General features: G+C 41.2%; 1 protein-coding gene across 1 annotated transcript; it reads right to left on the reverse strand.

Moving 5' to 3' along the window:
• Positions 1-293: 293 nt before the first annotated feature.
• LOC135090022 (N-acetylneuraminate 9-O-acetyltransferase-like) lies at positions 294-19017 on the reverse strand. The gene is given in 25 exon segments (XM_063986249.1): positions 294-801; positions 2320-2445; positions 2447-2509; positions 2511-2538; positions 3366-3376; positions 3378-3473; positions 4238-4321; positions 4324-4431; positions 4433-4486; positions 6001-6033; positions 6035-6171; positions 7162-7201; positions 7203-7253; positions 7255-7293; positions 7295-7313; positions 8512-8796; positions 9246-9361; positions 10322-10441; positions 10683-10817; positions 11554-11673; positions 12366-12506; positions 12901-13009; positions 13840-13936; positions 15313-15516; positions 18674-19017. Coding segments are annotated over 24 exon segments (2529 nt in total). The 5' UTR covers positions 15485-15516; positions 18674-19017; the 3' UTR covers positions 294-456.
• Positions 19018-22960: the final 3943 nt, after the last annotated feature.

Consider the following 22960-nt stretch of genomic DNA (forward strand, 5'->3'; position numbering starts at 1 on the left):
TAATAAGTTATCCACTCATTACCATCTGTTATGTCTACACTCCTTTTACAAAGAGCTGGCGTGAACTGTGCGTACGAGAGAGAGAGAGAGAGAGAGAGAGAGAGAGAGAGAGAGAGAGAGAGAGAGAGAGAGAGAGAGAGAGAGAGAGAGAGAGAGAGAGAGAGAGAGAGAGAGAGAGAGAGAGAGAGAGAGAGAGAGAGAGAGAGAGAGAGAGAGAGAGAGAGAGAGAGAGAGAGAGAGAGAGAGAGAGAGAGAGAGAGAGAGAGAGAGAGAGAGAGAGAGGGAGAGGGGAGAGAGGGGGGAGTCACCAGCACAAGAGGGAATTTTCCACACAGTCAACCTCCAGTTTTGGTTGATCTTTTGACCTTTCTTTTGTGACCAGCCCTCTCCGGTGGACCTTTTTTCTCTCCATTAGTTGTCTTTGGCCAGTGCCTCTCTCACGCAAAAAGAGACTCACTAGAACACTCCATCATGTACGCCAATGGCCATGAGGAGGAAGAGGAACACCGAGAGGTTCCGCACAGCCCTCAGGGAGTCGTTGGGCACCAGGAAGGGTGTGAGAACGTCAGTGATGTGGTGAAGCTCGTGGCAAATGCAGATGAAGATGAAGGAGGTGACAAGCACATTGGCCACTGGGTAGGAGGGGATGAGCACCAGCACACCATGAGTGTCAGCTGCCAGCCACACGTGGTACTGGCACACGAACAGCTCCAGAGAGATGCGGCCAAACCAGGCAAAGAAAGACGAATAGCGGGTCCGCAGAATGCCAACCATGTTCCGCAGCACAATGAAACCTGTGATCTGAGGGGCAGAGAAACAAGGGTGTGGTGAGAATGCAGGTGATATGAAGAAAGCAGTATGACTAAGGATAGGGCATAAGTAACTAAAAACACAAGGGATATTTAGAAAGCCATCAAGAAGAGAAAAAAAGGACACGGAATTTAAAACATATGGGACATTTAGGAAGTAATCTGAGGGAGAAGAGGACATAGTGGGGTAAAAACACATGAAATACTCAGAAACCATGCACAATGAATCCTATGATCCGAGGGACAGAAGGATGTGGTGAGGTGATAATACATGAGATTTTCAGGAAGTGGTCAGGGAGAGAGGAGGATACAGCCCCAAACATGTCCCTGAAAATACAGGAGATATTCAGAAAATGATCAGTGAATGAAGAGTACACAGTGAGATAAAAAAACACAAGAGATATTTAGAAAGCAGTCAGAGAGAAGATGACATAATCAAGTGAAAACATAAGAAATATCTAGTGAGTGATCTGAGGAAGAAGAGGACACAGTGAAATGAAAACACAAGGGATATTCAGAAAATGATCTGAGGGAGGCATGGACAAACTGAGATAAAAACATGGATCTTCAGAAAGCCATCAGGGAAAGAAGAGGACATAGAGAACTGAAAACACAAAGGATATTCAGAAAGACCAAAATGACGAAATGGTGTTATATTGCTGGCACAAATACCAAGTTATACAGTAAAATTTATCTTGCACAAGGGTGGACCTATGCTGGAACCAAGTACCTAACTGTACACACGCCTGAGACGTATTACAATACTTAGCTGTAATCCTGGCTGGCAGATCTGCTTGGAGTAATAAGCTGTGTGGAAGTGGAGTGACTGACCTGTGGTAGCTAAAGTGTAACTGCTACTGATCTTTGAATGTAACTCACTGAGCCACACTGGAAGCAGGCTCATAAAAGCTTGGGTCTGTGAGTTCAGATCTGTCTGACCCCAGATCCTTGTTGGACAACTTGTTTAACTTGAATTAATAACAATGCTCATCATCATTAAATCATTATCTTGTTGGAAATATATTTCCAACAAAGTGAAAACACAAGGGATATTAGTGAAGTGGTCTGGAGAAGAGAAACATAATAAGCTAAAAACACAAGGATTATTTACCAAGTGGTCAGAAAGAAGAGGACATACTGAATCAAAACATTAGGGATATTTAGGGCATGGTCTAAGGCAGAAGAAGACACGAGGTGAACACACAAGGGATGTTGAGCAAGTGATCTGAGAAAAGAGAACATGAGATAAAGACAAAAACGATGTTTAGAAAACAGTCTGGGAGAGAACATCTAACAAATGATCTGAAAAAAGAGGACAGTGATATTTAAAAGCAGGAATATTAAGGGAGCATTCAGGGAGAGAACAGGAACATAACGGGTATAAACACAAGGAAAATACAAGATAAAACTGAAATAAAAACACGAGGATAATTTAGAATAAGATAATTAAAACAGAACCAAACACAGTAGCTTGGGCCAGCACACCACAGCCAGACCATAAACCACTCACTGGCACCCAGACCACATAGGGGTGTATCTCATTGCAGTCCGGCTTGTTGGTGCAGATGACCGTCATGGTGGTGTAGGAGGCAATGAAGACAGTGGCAGCAAAGGACACCAGCAGGGCGAGGCGGGCCACTGAGGATGTTTGAGTTGCTCTGGTCATTGATGAGGCTGTACTGTGTGAGGCCGTTGTACACCAGCCGAGAACATCATGCCGTACAGCAGGCTAGAATGACCCAATACCGCTGCACTCATTCATCTTCTTAAGACAATCATGTTACTACTGTTATGTGTCTGGTTTTGTCTACGGTTTTGTGTTGGAATGGGTTCAGTGTCTGTTATGTCTGATGTTTGATATATGAAGTTGCTTACAGGTATGTATAGTATGTTTATGGCAATTATATGATGTATGTTCATGTGAAAAGTTAATTCAGAAATTCATAATGTGCACCCTTTAAATAATTTATTTTTAAATAGTTGCTCTTATATATATATATATATATATATATATATATATATATATTATATATATATATATATATATATATATATATATATATATATATATATATATATATATATATATTATATATAATATATATATATATATATATATATATATATAATTATAGGTACAAAAGAGAAAAAAACAGGCCCACCAAAGATGCCAATCCTCAGAAGAGAACTGACCAGGAAGAATAACATGCATTATGAAAAGTGTATGGAAATCTCCCTCTTGCCCAAGGGCAAAAAAAAAAAATAAATAAATAAATAAAATAAATTATAAATAAATAAACAAATAAATAAATAAATAAATAAATGAATAAATAAAAAAAAAATAAATAAAAATAATAAAGATAAAAAATATAAATAAAATAAAATTAATAAAAAGGCCAGCCAAAGATGCCAGTCCCCAAAAAATATGAAGTCCAGAAAGAACACCTAGAAATCACAAGATGAGCCTTAAAACCTCCCCCTTGATGATACACCTAGAAATCACAAGATGAGCCTTAAAACCTCCCCCTTGATGATAGTCTCCCATCAGCAGCTCACCTGTATCTGTCCCAGCTGCCACCTGAACCACCACTCATGAATGTCATCGTCTGTGGTGACAAACAGCGCCTTCCAGGGACGCATCACAAAGATCTTCTCAAAGAACACCTGTAGGAGGAGACCACATCTGAACTCCCTGACTGGTGACTAAGCTTCCCAGATTCAATGCTGTGTGGTTAGACTTAAGTGTAAACTCCACAAGACCATAGTGAGGCCTGCTGTGACTTATAGACTAGAAGCAACATTCCTGAAGAAATCATGAGAAAGAAAGACTGACAAGGCAGAAATGAAGATGGTCAGATAGATGAATGGAATGATCAAAGAGAACAGGATAAGAATTGAGTATATAAGATCAGTAAGCCATTGCACCTATCTAAGAAAGTTTAGGAAGCAAGGAAGCAATGCTAAGATGGTTTGCTCAAAACAGCATCATACATTTAAGTCCTAACTACAGAGATTGTTTGATTCAACTACACTAAACTGCAATAATTTACACTATTTGAGAGAGAGAGAGAGAGAGAGAGAGAGAGAGAGAGAGAGAGAGAGAGAGAGGAGAGAGAGAGAGGGATGAGAGAGAGAGAGAGAGAGAGAGAGAGAGAGAGAGAGAGAGAGAGAGAGAGAGAGAGAGAGAGAGAGAGAAATTCTTACACACACACACACACACACACACACACACACACACACACACACACACACACACACACACACACACACACACACACACACTCAGACTTTAACCAGAAAACCAAACCAACAAACACACACACACACACACATAAAGATTTTAACCAGAAAACTAAAACAACACACACACACACACACACACACACACACACACACACACACACACACACACACACACACACACACACCTCAGACAAGAAGAGCACGGTGATGAACCCTCCAAGGCCAATGAACTTAATGATGCTGTACAGGTAATTGAAGGGTGACCGCCTCTGAGTTGGCGTGTGCTGGCCGGGGTGATGCGTGGCGGCAGCACCAGCGTCACGTGCATCACTGTGTACCAGAACGACACCAGTGGCACAAAGTAGTAGAACTGGTAGGGGACGATTCATCACCAGGCACAGGATCACCACCACAAAGTTGATGCGGAACATTACCTGCAAAACAAAATGGCACGAAAATTTAAGGGAAGCATTAGAAAGTAAGAATGTAAGGGAAGCTGCAAGAAGGATGAAGATTAAGTGGGAAGCTGCAAGAAGGAAGAAGATAAGAGGAAAAGAAGGAAGAAGAGGGATGAAGATACGAGAGAAGCTACAACAAGGGAGAGGATAAGAGAGACGCTGCAAGGAAAAAGATATGAGAGAAAATGCAACAAGATAAGAAGGAAGCTGCAAGAAGGGAAGAAGATAAACAGGGAAGCTGCAACAAAAGAAGATAAGAAGGAAGCTGCAAGATGGAAGAAGATGAAGGAAAAGATAAAGAGGAAAGCTGCAAGAAAGACATATGGAAGCTGCAAGGATACGTAACCAACCAGTAGCCACAAAATAGCAGTAATCAGACACCAAACCCCTTCAACTTCTCTATCTGTGATGAGAAGTATTGCCAAAAAAGCTCACAGAGGTTAGGCCACAATGCACAGCAGTCACAGGGGTAATGACACAGGCCACATCCTGCCATGACCCTGCCATCAAGTGCTGTGGTTTCCTCTGTCTGCCCCACACACCAACTCATTATTTTCCCTGAGTCACTAACTCTTGATTTTCATCCTTCCTACAACACTCACTGATAAAATTGGACACTTTCTTTCCATATTTACAATAACAGCAATAATACAAAATATTAACATAAGTAATAATAATAATGTGACAGTCTCATAATAATACCACATCAATAACAATAACAATAGTAATATAAGTAATAATAATAAAAAGCAAAAATAAACACAAGAATTCAAAGTAAACACCACAGACATGAGAAGAAGGACACATGGATGAAGCTACAAGAACTGAGAACAACAAGACAGCCAGCCAGCCACCAGTCCTTCCCTCACTTGGTAGTAACACAATGAAAAAAAACACACAAGAACCAAGAACAACAAGACTGCCAGCCACCAGTTCTTCCCTCACTTGGCACAGTAACACAATGAAAAAAAAAAAAAAACCACACAAGAACCAAGAACAACAAGACACCAGTTCTTCCCTCACTTGGCAGTAACACAATGAGAGAAAAAAAAAAAATACGAGAACAACAAGACAGCCAGCCACCAGTTCCTTCTCTCACCTGGCAGTAACACAATGAAAAAAAAAAAAAAAACACACCAAGAATCAAGGGCAACAAGACAGCCAACCACCAGTCCTTCCCTCACTTGGCAGTAACACAATAAAAACACAAGAACTGAGAACAGCAAGACAGCCAGCCACCAGTTCTTCTCTCACCTGGCAGTAACACAATGAAAAAAAAACACATAAGAACCCAAGAACAACAAGATCACCAGCCACCAGTTCTTCCCTCACCTGGCAGTAACACAATGAAAAAAACACATAAGAACCAAGAACAACAAGACTACCAGCCACCAGTTCTTCCCTCACCTGGTAATAACACAATGAAAAAAAAGACACAAGAAGGATGCCACAAGAACAACAAGACAGCCAGCCACCAGTCCTTCCCTCACCTGACAGTACCGCACAATGCCCATGTCCCCGGCCAGTCCAGTAGTAGGAGAAGTGGCCATAGCCAGTGAGGAACAGGTAGGAGGATACCAGCACCCTCACATGCATGTACACTGGCAGCACCTGTGAGGCCCCTGTCATGTGGTAGATGAGGATCACCAGCTGCATCCAACCTGTGGGGGAGTGACAGTGGGTGTGTCTGAAAGGGTGGTGGTGGTGGTAGTGGTGATGGTGGTAGACAAGAACAAGGAGTAGGGCAAGGATAAGGATAAGAGGAGTGAAGGAAAAAAGAGGACCAGGAGGTGAATGAAAAATGAGGAAAAGGAGGAGGAATAAGACAAGGATGGGAATAAGGAGTAAGAGGAGGACAAAGGCAAAGGATGAGAATAGGAGGAGGAGGAAAGATACAGAAAAAGGAAAAAAACAAGGAAAAATGAGAAAAAGTGATACAATGGAGGAGAGAAAAATGTAAAAAAGAATGTAATGAGAAACAGGAAGAGGAGGAAGAGGAGGAGGAGGAGGAGGAGGAGGAGGAGGAGGAGGAGGAGGAGGACAAGGAGGCTGATGGAAGGGGTAAACACTAAGAAATATTAATTCTCCAATGAGTGAATGAACGAAACACAACACACTCACTGCAACTCTTCAACAAGGAATGAAACTGTGCTTGAAAATTCTGAAACATTAACTTATACAAATAAAGTCTGGAATGGTGGAATGCATGATACCAAACACACAGGTACTGACTTCACTGACAGAATAAAGAGCAAAGCCAAGAATTCCAGTAGTAGATCACTTGGAAGTAAAGAGAGGGCAGAGAGGTGAATGAGAGGAGCTGCAGAAAAGAGAGGACTAATACAAGCATGAAGGAAGAGTCTGGAAAGTAAGATGTTTTAAAAGTGGAGATATAGAGGCTATTCTGCTGTAGGAGAGAGAGAGAGAGAGAGAGAGAGAGAGGAGAGAGAGAGAGAGAGAGAGGAGAGAGAGAGAGAGAGAGGAGAGAGAGAGAGAGAGAGGGAGAGAGAGAGAGAGTAACACTCAAACACCAACCAAACCTAAAACAAAGTAAAAAACATAAAACAAGCCTGATTCACCACCAACACACAAAACATCTTGAACTGACAATCTAACCCCACCTAACCTAACACCTCACCCCTAGCACTGACCCTTCCACTCATCAGTCATGTCGCGGTGCAGCAGCCTGGTGGTGTGACGTGTCCTCAGTGAAGAAGAGGCCCAGGGCAAACACGTAGCCCCAGTGGCAGCCAGAAGTTGAGGTGAGAGAAGTACTTGTTTTCCCTTCATAAACAAACTGGTTCTGTGAGGTGGAATAAACAGAAGTGATTGTCAGTTGTTTTGTTATACCTTGTCAGACAATAGCATAATGGTTTTTTTTTCTTTGTTTCCTATTTAAGAGGATTTTGGCTAGGGCTACAAAAAAAGTGATGAGATGGGTTGGAGGTGGTGTGCTGAGGAGGAGGAGGAGGAGGAGGAGGAGGAGGAGGAGGAGGAGGAGGAGGAGGAGGAGGAGGAGGAGGAGGAGGAGAAGGAGGAGGAGGAGAAGGAGGAGGAGGAGGAGGAGGAGGAGGAGGAGGAGGAGGAGGAGGAGGAGGAGGAGGGAGGAGGAGGAGGAGGAGGAGGAGGAGGAGGAGGAGGAGGTCAGTGTGGTTGTAGAGGAAAAGAAGTGTGCATATGGAATCTGGTTACAAAAGAAGGATCAGGAATGGTACAACAAATACAGCAAGAAGAGGAAGCAAGCAGAGGGCAAGCAATGCAAAGATGAGGTCAAGATGAGAGGTGGGGCAGCAAGTTGACAGAAAACCTCCAAGTGAACAAGAAAATGGTGGAAGAAGTAAAAAGGACAAGGAAAGGCACACCAGGGAGTGAAGCAACTGTAAAGGTGGGTGATGGGATGGTGCTGAGTGAGAAGGACGTAGTTTACAAAAAAAAAAAAAAAAAAAAAAAAAAAAAAAAAAAAAAAAAAAAAAAAAAAAGGGGGGCAAGAAAATTCAGACACAAGGCCACTGCAGATGTAAGTTCTTAATGGCTAGAGCAGAAAAGATTGTCCAAAACTAGAGAAGTGTCTTGAAATCTCCAGTGCAGCATACAGTTTTACTAATGGAGCAAGAGACAAATGAGATGCTTCACCAGATTGAGGGAAGCCAGGGAGATGTGTTGTTCGTGTCAATACTTTTTCTAATTAGTATATAACCTACGACAAAGGAACATAAGGGAAGCTGAAATAAGTCATCAGGGCAACACATAATATAAAGGAAGAATACCATAATTTTACTTTTAAAATGCAGGACATGACAAACTTGACTCAATCCTGTACAAATACAAGCAATGATAGACACAAAAAGAATAATACCACAATTTAACTTTTAAAATGCAGGACATGACAATCTTGACTCAATCCTGGAAAAACACAAACACACACACACACACACACACACACACACACACACACACACACACACACACACAGGCAAAGTAAAAGTATCTGATGTCAATACCTGTCACAAAGGAAGAAGTATCCCATGATGAGACCAAGCTTCCCCAGTGCAAAGAGGAACTCCCTGTAGGAGGAGTGCAGGTCACCCCTCATGTCCACGCTGGCTGCCTTGTGGCGGTGCTGGGAACACTCCGCACTGGGCAACGAGGACGGGGCTGCTGGCAATGTCCCACCTCCTCCCCCTCCTCCTCCTCCACCTGCTCCTCCTCCTCCGCCTCCTCCTCCTCCCATGTGATTCGAGACACAGAACCACTGCTTGACTGCCACAGCGATCATGATGATGGGGCTGCAATGGAATAGGGAGTAGTGAGGTGCTGGTGGTGGTAATGGCCAGAAGGAGGGAAGAAGGGATGGCATGAAGATAAAGACAGATAAAGCACCACACACTCACATACACGCCAATCACACTTAGCCCCATCAGCCCCTGGTGGAAAAGGACAGTCTCATGGACCACCCTACTACACTCCAGAAGCTTAGGCATAGCACAGCTGGCCACATACTTCCATAACACGGTCCAACAGAATACACTGGTTCACCCCTGCCCCTTCATAATGAGACTGTTCCTTACCCCACATCCCCTTCAAACCTAAGACCACAGCAGATGCAGGGTACTTCCACAGCAAGGACTGACAGCATACACTTGTTTACTCCTGCTTCTTCATAATGAAACCGTTCCCTACTCCACAATGAATAGACAGAACAGTCCCAATAGAGTTACCGAGTGTGCCGCCTCACCAGAAGCAGAGAGCAGCGAAGGTTGCAATCTGCGTCATGGTCACAGCCTCTCTGGAGTTGCAGCACGTGCCATCATTGAAGTTGAGGTGATCATTGCAGTACAGGTTCATCAAGATCTGGGAAGGAAGACACCTCTGACACACTAATCAAAATATGGACGGCAAAAATAATTGTGAAAAATATCAAAATCCAGGGAAGGAAAATAACTGTGACATTCATTAAAATTTGGAGAGAAAAAATATTTGTAACAAACTGATCAAAATCTGTAGACAAAAAAAAAAAAAAAAAAAAAAAAAAAAAAAACAGCTGTAACACATTCATAAAATCTAGGGAGGAAAAACAGCAACAAAATCATCAAGATCTGGAAGGAAAAGGAGCTGTAACAAGTAGATCAACATCCAGAGGGGGAAAAACTTATAAAATCATCAAAATAGAAAAGAAAACACTTGTACCCCATTCATCAAAATCTAGAGGTAAAACAGATATAAAAACTCATCAGAATCTGAGGGCAGCAATAATACACTCATTAAAATCTGCAGAGGGAGAACCACTACTTTCATTTCAGCATCAAACTTGCATCATCTTTTCCACAGCCACCACGCAGCTGCCACCCACACACACACACACACACACACAGTAGTAGTAGTAGTAGTAGTAGTTTATTGACACATACACACACAGTAGTAGTAGTAGTAGTAGTAGTAGTTTATTGAAAAAAAAAAAAAAAAAAACATAGAAATAACACAAAAAAATAGATGTCGTTTTTTGTCCAATTTAAAAAGATGTTAGCATTGTGTAGTGGACTAACTGAACCCAACCTAAATACTAAATCACAGAGTACTGAATATGTCACACTTTCAGTTTTAAAACACACAAAAGCCACATCAATGAATCTATCAACAACAATAATAACAGACCTAGAAGCCAAACTAAGGCAAAAACTAAAAACTCCACAACAAACCAAAAAAAAAATCTCAGACCAAGACAAAAGAAGTAAAACCAAGTAACCATTAAAACACACACACACACACACACACACACACACACACACACACACACACACATAGATGCATTACCTGCGTGTCGTACTTGACGGCCACCTCCCCAGCATGGATGCCGTCCGTGAAGCCACCAATGCTGCCCTGAGCCACCAGGCGCGAGCTGGACCAGATCCTCACCTTGGTGTCATACAGAACCTGGAACACCACATCACAAATAATAAAAGAAACAAAAAAAAAAAAAAAAAAATGAAATAAATAAATGAATAAATAAAAATTAAATAAAAATAAGTGCCAGTTCCCAGGAGACTTACAGGTGCACCATTGATTCATTGACTGCATAGTGCTACACATCAAGACATCAAACTACAGAGCTCCAACACACCACCAGCACTACAGACTCGCTGACTGACTGACTGACTTAGTATGCTGTACACACCTCCATTGCTGCCATGTTGTAGAGGTCCAGCTGATCGTTGGTGATGGCACACTGGTGGGGCTTGAGTCTCTCGGGGACCACCGGATCCTGAAGCATCCACAGCAGGCGGGTGCGGTTGCCTATCTGATCCAGCGCCTGATGAGAAGAGAGCACAGGGACACTTAGTACAGGGGTGTATGAAGGACAGGGCAAGAACTGACTGTGGGATTAAAGACAACACAGAGAATACTTACTAAAGGAACATAAGAAAGAGGAATATGAATTGTTGATAACAAGTTAGGAAGACATGGGAGAGACAAAGAAAGACTAGGAGAGGTGAGAAAAAGGAAAGGGGAAAGGAAAACAGATGAAGGATAAAGGAAAATATAGGAAAAAAGGGTTAAGACAACAAGTATGAGACAACACAAGAACACTAACTATAGGGATATTTAAAAGATCATACAAGAACATTTACTACAGGCAGGGATAAAACACAAGAACACTCAATACAACAAACAGAAGACAAGGCAAGAATACTCACTATAGACTCATAAAAGACAACACCCAAAACACTCAATACCCAAACACTTGCTACAACTGTATGGACAACACAAGAACACCTAGAGATCATAATAACTTTTCATTCCAAGAGAGAGAGAGAGAGAGAGAGAGAGAGAGAGAGAGAGAGAGAGAGAGAGAGAGAGAGAGAGAGAGAGAGAGAGAGAGAGAGAGAGAGAGAGAGAGAGAGAGAGAGAGAGAGAGAGAGAGAGAGAGAGAGAGAGAGAGAGAGAGAGAGAGAGAGAGAGAGAGAGAGAGAGAGAGAGAGAGAGAGAGAGAGAGAGAGAGAGAGACTCCAATATACGCTGAAAAGGAAAATCAAATGGAGACTTACGGATGAGATGGCAGTGATGTTTTTCTTGTAAGCATCCAGCGCAGCAGCCGAGCCATTGTGGTTCTTGATGGAGTGAGTGGCACTGCCCATCACAATCAGCTTGGGCAGCGGTGACTTCCTCTGAGCACAGGAACATGAGAGCATAAGAACATAAGGGAAGCTGTAAGATGTCAGGCCTATACGTGGTAGTCTATCTATCTATCTATATACCAGGCCAGCAATCCCAAACAGGGCAGATCACACAAAGCACCATACTCCCATACACATGTCATTCACCAATAGTTTAGTTCAGTTCAATTCTGTAATAGAAGTAGTAGTCTATCTATCTATCTATCTATATACCAAGCTAGCAATCCCAAACAGGGTAGCACACACAAAGCACCATACTCTCATACACATGTCATTCACACTCTTAACCCTGTCAGCCATCAATGGAAAGAAATAACAAAGAAAAATGCCCTGTACATAAAAACATAAGAAAACAAGGGAAGCTGCAGGAAGACATTTGGCCTTCACATAGCAGTCCCTGTATGAAACATGCCTACCTACTTATTTCCACTCTTTTTTTTTTTTTTATGTAATAGGGGCACTGGCCTGGAGGTGCAAAAAAAATAATGATAAAAAGACCCACTGAGGTGCCAGTCCCTAATGGAAAGGAACAAAAGGATTATCCAAAATTCAAGAAATGCCTTGAAATGTCCCAGTTGAAAGAGTTCTAGTCATAGCTAGAGGGAAATCTGTATTTCCTCCTATCTTTGGTCTGAGCCATTTCACAAGGGATATTTCAACAACACACACACACACACACACACCTTGAGATGTCCAATAATCTTAGCAAACTCCTCGTCAATGTTTGGGCGCCAGTAAAAGTCAATGTTGAGGTGCAGGTTGGTGTCGTTGTAGTGCAGGTCCTCGTGGGGAGACTCGGGCAGCTTGGGGTGGGTCACGGCAATCTGACAGAGGAATCAGCAGATTGTTGTTGTCTTTTCATGAAGTGACAGGTGTTATCTATCTTTTTTTTATGTAAAAGAGGGCACTGGCCAAGGGTAACAAAAAGAGCAAAAAAAGAGGCCTATTGAGGTGCCAGTAATTATGAGCTTGTTCCATAATTAAAGAACAAATTAGCATACTGACAGAGTGATGGAGAGAGTGCAAACCCAAGACAATGATCACCACACACCTGCCTCACCCACAACACAACAAACTAAAGTACTGAGTAATGAGGAGACTGTGGGTGGGAGAGAGAAGACAGGCAACACTCACCTGCCTCACTCACAACATGAGAACAAACCAAAGTACTAAGTGATGAAGAGACTGGGTGAGAGAGAGGAAACGTGCACCACTCACCTGCTTCACCATGGCCAGGAACATCTGCCGTATCCTTGAGTCTCCAACAAATAGCATGTGGTTCTGCTGCTTGAGGAACGCCACGTACCGCATGCAGCGCCGAGAGTCTCTGAGGGTCAGGGCAACTCTTTAACTCTTTCATGGAGCACATTACACTAAAAACATGGTACAGGACCTTTATACAAGCCGACAAGAAATGAGAATAAATACAAGAATAGCTTTTTCAATTTGTAGGTGGTCATATTTAAGGGTGACTGTGAAACAAGAAAAAAAAAGTCTCAAAAATGATCTGTGATTAATGAAAGATGAGCTGTGTTGCAGTGAAAAAGTTAAGGGCAGTGAAGATGTTTCTACATTGATTCTTCCATTTTTTTTTTTTTACAGGCTTCTTTCAGTGAATTGGACATCATTCTTACTGGAAAACTCTTTGAAACATTCTTCTAACACATCTTTTCAATTTGTATTTTCTCTTTTCTATGTATTTTCTCTTTACTTATGTCTATATACCACATAGAGATACTTAAAGTGGGCATACAACAAACACCTGCATTATTTTCACCAACATGTCTTATAAGTCAAACACCATTATTTTTTTCTCTACTTCCTTCCTTCTCTCTTTTTCCTTTCCCTTACTTCCTCTTCATCAATTTTTGTCACCTACCATGTTTAAATAGGTGTCTTTTTTTTATGCCTAGGGCTAAAAAAAAAAAAAAAAAAAAAAAAAAAAAAAAAAAAAAAAAAAAAAAAAAAAGCCCCACAGAGATGCCACACCCTAAAGGAAAGGGTCAAAAGGATTATCCAAAACTGAGGTGTCTTGAAACCTTCCTCTTAAAAGAATTCAAATCACAGGTAGGATGAAAGAAGGAGATGGAGAGAATAGGGATGAGAGCAACACACTTTCTACAAGTCACACTCCAAGCCACACCCAGCAGTACTCACGTGTTGGAGTATGTGTGCAGCATGCACCCATACGGCTGCCACACCAGCGCTCCCTGGAACCGGCCGTCAGAGAGCAGCCGCTGACACGAGTCTCCTCCTAGGCACCAACGCATATAATTACAATCTATTTGTCTATGTACCAAACCAGAACTCCCATGCAGAATGGGTCAGACAAATGCAATTTCTACAGTGAACGAAACAAAGATTATGTTATCAGTGTGTGACTCAGCTGGTTAAAGATTGCATATGTATTTATACATGACACCGGCATCTGTGAAGAAAGTTAGCTAAGACAAGGCATCCATTTGAATACAATTATATTCACATTAAAGTCTCTAGGGAACATTAATGAATGTACTGATTTATCTATTAGTACTTTTACAGAACTGAGACAAGCTTTGTATATGACTATGTAATAGTGTACTAAAATCTGTATTTAACTTATGAAGCTTGAAGATGTGAAGATACAACTTAATTTATGGACAATTCAGTTCTCTAGGTAGATAGAACAAGTAAAAATTAAATGAACAGAATTAAGCAAACACAAAGAACCAAGTCTGTATCACTGATAGCACGTGTAATTATTAATTGTACACTGCAGCTCTCACAACAAGGAACTGGACTAAAGAAGAGGAGATAAGGATGGACAAAAGACAATTTTCCACATTGAGCAACAGATCAGCAGAATGTATCAATAAAAAAACTGGCATAAAAACAACATGTCTATTTATCTATACAGTAAAATCCCTCTTATCCGGCATCAACGGGACCGCCAACGTGCCAGATACTTGAATAGAAGTGAAATTATGTCTACAATCACCACCCTACACTCACTCATCTTACCATAACAAAGATCAGCTGATCTGATCAGCTGCTTAAGTGTAAGCACAACACGCTTCCTCTTTTCTACAACTTTAGGCATGATGAAGGCGTCAGACGATAAACAGTGCACACGCGGGACTGAGTCACTGAGTAAACACAGTGCAGTGGGCTGCGGGTGGCGCGAAGCAGTGCGCTCTGGTGACAAGGGGACAAAGTATGCCTTGCGTGGGAATTTTAATCGATTTTATGAGTACACATTGATTTTTCATTGATTTTAAGGCTCGGGGAAAAATGTGCCGGATACTTGAAGCTGCCAGATACTTGAATGCCGGACGAGAGGGATTTTACTGTATACCAGACCAGCAATCCTACACAGGGTGACCCAGACAAAAAACCACACACTCACTCAAATCATTCATACTCTTGATCCTGTTGGCCCTTGGTGGAAAGGGACAGTCTCGTGGACCACCCTACTACACCCCAGGAGCTTAGGCATTGCACACCTGGCCACATACTTCCACAGCAAGACCTGACAGCAGGCAGTGGTTTATCCCTACCCCTTTATAATGAGATTGTTCCCAGCCTTGCACTTACTCCAACCCTGAGACCATAACAAATGGTACAAAAATTAAAGATGGGACCTTGACTCACCATCAACAGCGTGCAAGAATCCATGGTAGGTGATGAACACAATCACCACTCCCGTTGCAATGATTTTGGCTATCTTTGAGTTGACGTACAGATTCAGCTCCTCAATGACTGGCAGCTGCAGCTTGGAGGTGGTGGCATGCAGGTCTGGCGGGCTGCCCTCCCTGTCTGTCATCTTGCACCACAGTGGGCAGGCCAGAGGCTAACCTGCGATGAGGGCAGAGTGAGGTGTGACAGAGTACTGTTGGGGATGAATGAAGTGTGATAGATTAAGAGGGTAATCTGAGTGTTGGGAATGGAGTGAGGCATGACAGATTGATGCACAGGAAGAATGAGGTATGAGTAATGAGGGAAGAGTGAGGTGTGACAGGTTAATGTAGAAAACAGATTGAGATATGACTCATTACAGTAATACGGAGAGTAATAAGAGAGAGCTGAAGAAGACTGAGGTGTCTGTCACTTTCCAACAGGTAAATACTAAAACTACTGTAAAATGTCAGCACTGAATCCATATCTTTTTGCTAATAGTCTCATAGCCAATATCTTCCTTTCCTTCTGCCTCATTATGTTTAAATGCAAACTTTTATTTTTTTATCTTTACAGATTACCTATATATAGACAAGTCATAACCTTCTCACTATATTTATCTATCTATCTATATACCATGGCAGAAATACCACACAGAGCAGCCCAGAAAAAGCACCACACACTTATAAACACATCATTCATACTCTGTCGACTCCTGGTGAAGAGGGGCAGTCTCATGGACCAGCCTACACCTCAGTGGCTAGGGATAAAAAAAAAAACTGCCACATCATTGCAGAGCAGACCTCACAAACAAACCAATAGACAACTTCAAGAAAAAAACTAGGCAAGAAGCTCATCAACAGACCAGATGAGCAACCAACACCTGGCTACCAAAACCAACACCACAACACACCCACACAAGTCACGCAGGACCTAGAGAACTACATGACACTCAGCAGAGACCCACCTCACCTGTGCCAGCAACAAGCAGAATCTTTCAAAATAAACTAAATAGGGAAGTAAAGCAAAATCTTACAAAGTACACTAAGTAGGTAGGTAAAACAGAATTCTACAAAGTAAATTAAGTAGGTAAGTAAATCACAGCCTCCTAGCCAGGTATCTATTCCCTCCACAATGCTCCAGTGCTGCTTCCCAGCCTAGATCCCATAACTTGTCAGGGATGATGGGTGAATGGGCAAAGCAAGAGGAGATTATAGAAATAACCTTAGCTTACTCATTTCCAGACACTGATTGTTTATTTCTCGGCAAAATATGAATATTTTTTTTCACATCCCAATCTACACAATTTTTGGATCAGCAATAACACTAATAAGCTGATTAAATGCAAACCTAACCTAACCTGCTTGCTGATTAATTTCAAGACGCTCGGCAAAATATGATGCCTTTTCATGTCATGATCTACGCAATGAATGGATCAGCAGTGAAATCAATGAGCTGAATGAATCTAACCATTACTTAACCTGACCCCATCACTGGATGAAAATAGTAAAGCTTTTTAATATTATCTGAAGCCAATTCTAATATCAAGCAGACCACCACTCATAACACACCAAAATACACAGAAAATTTGTAGTTTTACCCATGGACTCCAGTACAGGATGACAACAGCAAAAAGCCACTTAACTCAACAAATTGAATAATGATATGAATAATGAAACGAATATTGGAGACTAATTTTACAAAATTAAGGTAACTACAATTCATTCCTCACCACTTGGTAATCTTGTTACTATGGCCAGACAAGCATGCAGAGGAAATTGCCTGTGAAGTGCTAGAGTACCTCAAGTTTACAGAAACACCAAGAAGCAGTGTCATATAACGGTTTGGCTGCAAGAAGGACTGAATGATGTACCTTATGCAAAATGAGCAGATATAAGTAAGGTGCATTAATGTTAGCTGATGACACCAAAAAGCCACTTAATGCTTTCACTGCTATTCAACACATCTTTCCTTAATTACTAACCACTCTGAGGCATTTCTTGCTCTACACTCACCTCTAAATATTATACTGGCTAGGAACTGTAAAGTCTATCTAATCTTTTAATTCCTTTCTTTGTTGTAGACGCTTATAAAGATTTCATACACTGTTGTTAGTATTGAGAACTGTTGCATATCCCAGGGAAAGAGTTAACAGAAAACTTCAAGTGAACTAAATAATGAAACGGAGACTAATTTTACAAGAGTCAAGATGGCTACATTTCGTTCCTCTCGTATATCTGTCTCCATATATGGGTAAGCTAACTAAACATAACTTAACCCAGTGTCAGGAATACTTGCTCTCTATGTGGTCCCATTCAGCTTTACATGAACTGAATAATGAAATAAAGGCTAATTTTGTAAGATTCACAGTGACCACTTTTGATTTCCTGCTTATATTTATCTTCCTCCATCTATACCTACTCTGACCTAACCCACCAATAATATGCATGCAATGGATGCATTCCATATGTCCCCACAATAGTTTAAGTGAACTAAATAATGAAAGCAAGACTACTTTTACAAGGCTCATGGTAACTACATTTGTTTCCCCCACCTATATCTATTTCCATCTACAGGTAAGCTAACCTAACCTAACCAACCCACAGTTCTCCACCTACATCTATTTATCTCCATCTATAATAAAAACTAACTTAACCTGACCCCCCCCCCCCGCAGTGTGCTGGGAATGACTGCCTTATACGTGTGGTACCATTTACCTACCTATCTCCATCTGACTTAACGTAACGTAACCTCATCCACCCACAGTGAGGCTAGGACGACCACCCTGTACGTAGCCCTACCAGCCATAACACGGGGGGAAACAGTAGTTAGGACTGGCTAAGACTGGTTGCCCTGCCCAGCCCAGCCACTGTAAACAAACATGGATAAACACAGCTACAATTGTTCGATTCAGAGGCCATATATGAAATACAATTAGAAAATGGGTTCTACCTGTTTGGGAAAATAGTAAATAAATCTTTATCTTCCTGCCTATCGCATTAAAAATAAAAGCAAGCCAAGAAAAAGCCAATAATGTGAGTTTGTACCAGCATAACTCCTCATAACAAACCTACTCTTTCAATTTTACTGTTATAAGAAACTGACCTTATCTAACTGGGAAATAGTAAAAACAAACCTTCACCTTACTCCATACCACATTAGAAATAAAAACAAGGCACAGATAAGAAGCTGACACGAGTTAATACCTGCATAACACCTCACAACACGCTGCCACAACCACCACCACCACCTCGTACGGACCGCCCCTCCTTCAGGTAACGTCACGCCCTCTTCAGCTGCGTTTCCGTGTACCCGCCCCTCACCTGCCAGTACTCACCTTTATCTTCAGGAAATGAGCACCATAGCAGGTAAGACTAGAGTCACCACCACCTCCACCACCACCAATTAGCTGATCTTCCTGGTAGTGACTCGAGGCGTAGTGGCGACACGTCCCTCACTTCATCCCATCACATACACGGCCGCTCTTCCTCCTCCTGATTTCCTCCTCTTTTGAATTCACTCTCCTTTCCTCCTATTTCTACGGCCTCATTTCCTCCTCTCGCTTTTCCACCTCATTAGCGTACTACAGTCTCCCTTATTCGGTTTTCTGTTTCACTTTTCGTTTGTAGTAAAGTAGCTTTGAGTTGTCTTTCATTCACTTATCTCCCCCTATTCTTTAATATTTAATTTCCTTCTCTCGGTTTTCCTATCTCTTTCGCGTACAGCAAAGTCCCCCCTTACTCGGTTTTCTTTTACTTTTTATTTTTTTATTTTTTTTTTACGGTGCAATAGCTTCGAGTTATCGTTCATTCACTCTCCTTTTATTTTTGCTGTCCTATATCCTCCTCTTTTCTTTACATCTCTCCAACGTACAGCGAAGTTCCCCTTACTCGGTTTTCTGTTTTACTTTTTTTTTTATTTACTTTTTTTTTTTTTTTTATTTACGGCGCAGCAAGTAGTTTTATGAGCTCTTCATTCACTCTCATTTACTTCTCTTTCTGCTGTCCCATTTTCTCCTCTTGTCTTTGTATCTTATTGTTGTGCAGCAAAATGCCTCGCCCCCACTTCCCCCATTCAGTTTTTTGTTGTATTTTGGTTTTTACTCCTATTTACAGCGCAGTTGATTATAATTACCTCCTCTTTTCACTCGGCTTTCCTCCTATTTATATAGTCTCTTTTCCTCCTCTTATATGTGTATCTCATTATCGTGCAGCAGAGTCCCCCCTCGTTCAGTTTTCTGTTTCACTTTTTTCTTCTCATTTACGGCACAGTTGATAATTTTCTGATTTCTTTCTCTTTGCGCTCTCCTTTTATTCCTGCCATTCCATTTCCTGCTCTTGTCTTTAATTAATTTCAGTCACTATTGCGTTGATGTAAAGATTAAGTCAGCAGATCTAACCAAAGCTCTTTACTAATTAGCTCTGTCTTACGTCATGCAGGCGGGCTGCCTGGCTGGCTGGCTTAAGTGTGTTTTTTATTATTACTATTATTTATTTATTTATTTTTTATGTAGAAAGGACACTGGCCAAAGGCAACAAAAATCTAATAAAAAAAATATGCCCACTGAAATGCCAGTCCCATAAAAGGGTCAAAGCAGTGGTCAAAAACTGATGAATAAGTGTCTTGAAACCTTCTTGAAGGAATTCAAGTCATAGGAAACTGGAAAATACAAAAGCAGGCAGGGAGTTCCAGAGTTTACCAGAGAAAGGGATGAATGATTGAGAATACTGGTTAACTCTTGCGTTAGAGAGGTGGACAGAATAGGGATAAAAGAAAGAAGAAAGTCTTGTGCAGCGAGGCCGCGGAAGGAGGGGAGGCATGCAGTTAGCAAGATCAGAAGAGCAGTTAGCATGAAAATAGCGGTAGAAGACAGCTAGATATGCAACATTGCGGCGGTGAGAGAGAGGCTAAAGACAGTCAGTTAGAGGAGAGGAGTTGATGAGACGAAAAGCTTTTGATTCCACCCTGTCTAGAAGAGCAGTATGAGTGGAACCCCCCCAGACATGTGAAGCATACTCCATACATGGCCCTTGTACAGAGTTAGCAGCTGGTCAGTCTTGCCCCACACGCTCTATTAACCAGTGTTTCCATATTCCCGGCAGCTTCTCCCTGCAGCGAGCACCGCCAAGCAGCACCAGAGAGGCACGAGTACGTAAAGCGAGTCCAGCGGTGCCAGTCTCTGCTCAGGCCGCCTTACTGCCTTCACAACACCCTTCTCCTTCTAGTAGTGTCATGTATTCGTTTATTTAGGTATTTTTTGAGGTTATTGATTTATTTTAGGTTTTGTTTACGTCTGAGTCTGGAAACAGTTGAAAATTTAGCCAAATATTGAAGGTTCGTCAATATATAAACAAGCAATAAGCTGAGGCAGAGGCAGGGCGTCATTGTTTTCAGCCATTATTTGCTTCGTCTCTCTTTTATTGTAAGCCAAAGATGTCACAAGATGGAACCACATGTCTAGCCTTAATATCCGCTGGTCAGATAAATCTGCCATTGCCTGTTTTTGGTGTCATGAAGGATAATTAAGATAACACCAGCTCCTCCACTGAGGTCGCCACCGAGGGCTGCCATGATGGATTACTGTCTGTGCCAGCTTGCTGGTTCCAATATGTTTCCATTTTTCTGAATTACTTTATTTGGCTTCTATAGTAAGTTTTTATGGTTTCTAAAAATATTTCGTTGCTTTTGAAGTGTTTTTCTTGCTTTATTTAAGTAAATGTGCTGAATTTATTGTTGTTTTTTACATAAATATAGGAGGATTTTTACGGTGATTTCTATCCATCCTGGTTCTTGGCTTTTTTATTTGAGGCTGTAATGAAGGTTTTGTTGCTTCAAAAAATTGTTTATGATTTTTAAAGTGTTTTGCATTCCTGTTGAGTTAAGTATGTGGTCTCTGAAATAGCTTTTAACCCTGTTAAAAGTGGTGATTTTGTCATTTTTTTAGATTTTTTATTTCTTTATTTCAGCTTGTAATTATGTTTGCATTGTTTGAAAAAAATAGTTGAGATTTTTTAAAGTGCTTTTTTAGCGGTGTAAATTGAAATAGGTGGACTTTTCAATGGTTTTAATAGAGTCAAAGGTTCCAACACTTTTTACATATTTCATATTAATATTTCTTTACAACTACTCAGGCTGGAGATGTTTTAATATTGTGTATATTAATTAATTGTCAAGTCAGAATATATAATGCATTTGTGCCTAGCTTCATTTTTTCTAGGGGTCAATTTCAAAATGAAATACGTTACGTACGTAACCCAACGGGACGGCGGCAGCTCGCCTGTGACGTCATCAAGGATCAGGGAATCGTTCTACTCCAGTCTCTCTCCGTCAATATTTACCGTAATTTCCATTTTTCCAGGTGTTTGCAGCTCTTTCTTAACTCAGATGTCTAGATAGCGGTAATAGAAAGAAAAATAAGAGAAATGAAAGAGGAGAAGGAGGAGGCAAAACAGGTAAAACAATATTTAGCTTAGTTTCCCTTGCTGCGCTGCCTTTCTCTGTAATATTTGGTGTGTTTTGGGTGTTTTACGTATTTTGGATGCATATAGGAATGTGTTTTGGGGTGTTTAGGTGTGTTTTGGGTGTATATTTGCTATTATCATTGTGTTTTAAGTAAACATTAGGTGTTTTTAATGTGGTTTAGGCTGTTTTTAGTTATATTTTAGGTGTTTTGAGTCGTGTGGGGTGTTATGAGTATATTGTGAGGTGTTTTGGTGAGTTGAGATGTTGTGAGTTTGTTTTGGGTTTATTTTGGGTGTTTTAAGTGTGTTTGGTGAGTTTTGGTGTGTATTTGAGTGTGTTTTTGGTCTGTGTTTAGGGTGCATTTTGTGATGTTGTGAGGTGTTTTGGGTGTATTTTGAATGTTTTGAGTGTGTTTTGATGAGTTTTGGGGTGTTATAAGGTGTTCTGGGTTTGTTTTAAATGTCTGGATGATTTTTGTGTGTTTTTTGGGATATTTTGAGTGTGTTTTGGATGTTTCGAGAGTGAGTTTTGTGGGTATTTTGGGGTGATATGGGGTGTTTTGAGTGTTTTGGGTGTTTTAAGCGTGTTTTGGGTGTGTTTGAATTATATTAATGAGTGTTTTGTGAATGATTTGAGTGTGTTTTGGCGTGATTTGAGCATGTTTTGGGGTGCTTTAAGTGTGTATTGGGGTATTTTGGCAACACACCTCCAAATAACCCAAATAATGTAACTCTAAATACCACAACCTTACCAGATCTTACCGTAACATATACAGGACAACGTTATCAAGTCTATTATACCTACAAGGGCTTGCCACACTTCAGATGCTGCGCAGGTACCCGTGAAAAAGTCTCCCTGCCTCCCTTCCCACTCACCACCCCAACCTTTAACGTAACTCACTACTCTCTCTCTCTCTCTCTCTCTACGACGACGACGATGACGAATCAAACCTTACCAAACCTAGCCTAGTCTAACTACTACTATTACTACTACTACTACTAACCTAACCTAACTACTAGTTTAATATCAACGAATTGCAGTTTAAAATCAACAAATGCAAAGTACTTAGCGTAGGTTGAGGAAACAGTAGGTACACAATAAACAACGAAACTCTGGTAGGTTCCGGGTACGAAAAAGATTTAGTGGTTATAATTAGCTCTGA

Source organism: Scylla paramamosain, chromosome 34, assembly GCF_035594125.1.
Source record: "Scylla paramamosain isolate STU-SP2022 chromosome 34, ASM3559412v1, whole genome shotgun sequence".
NCBI lineage: Eukaryota > Metazoa > Arthropoda > Malacostraca > Decapoda > Portunidae > Scylla > Scylla paramamosain.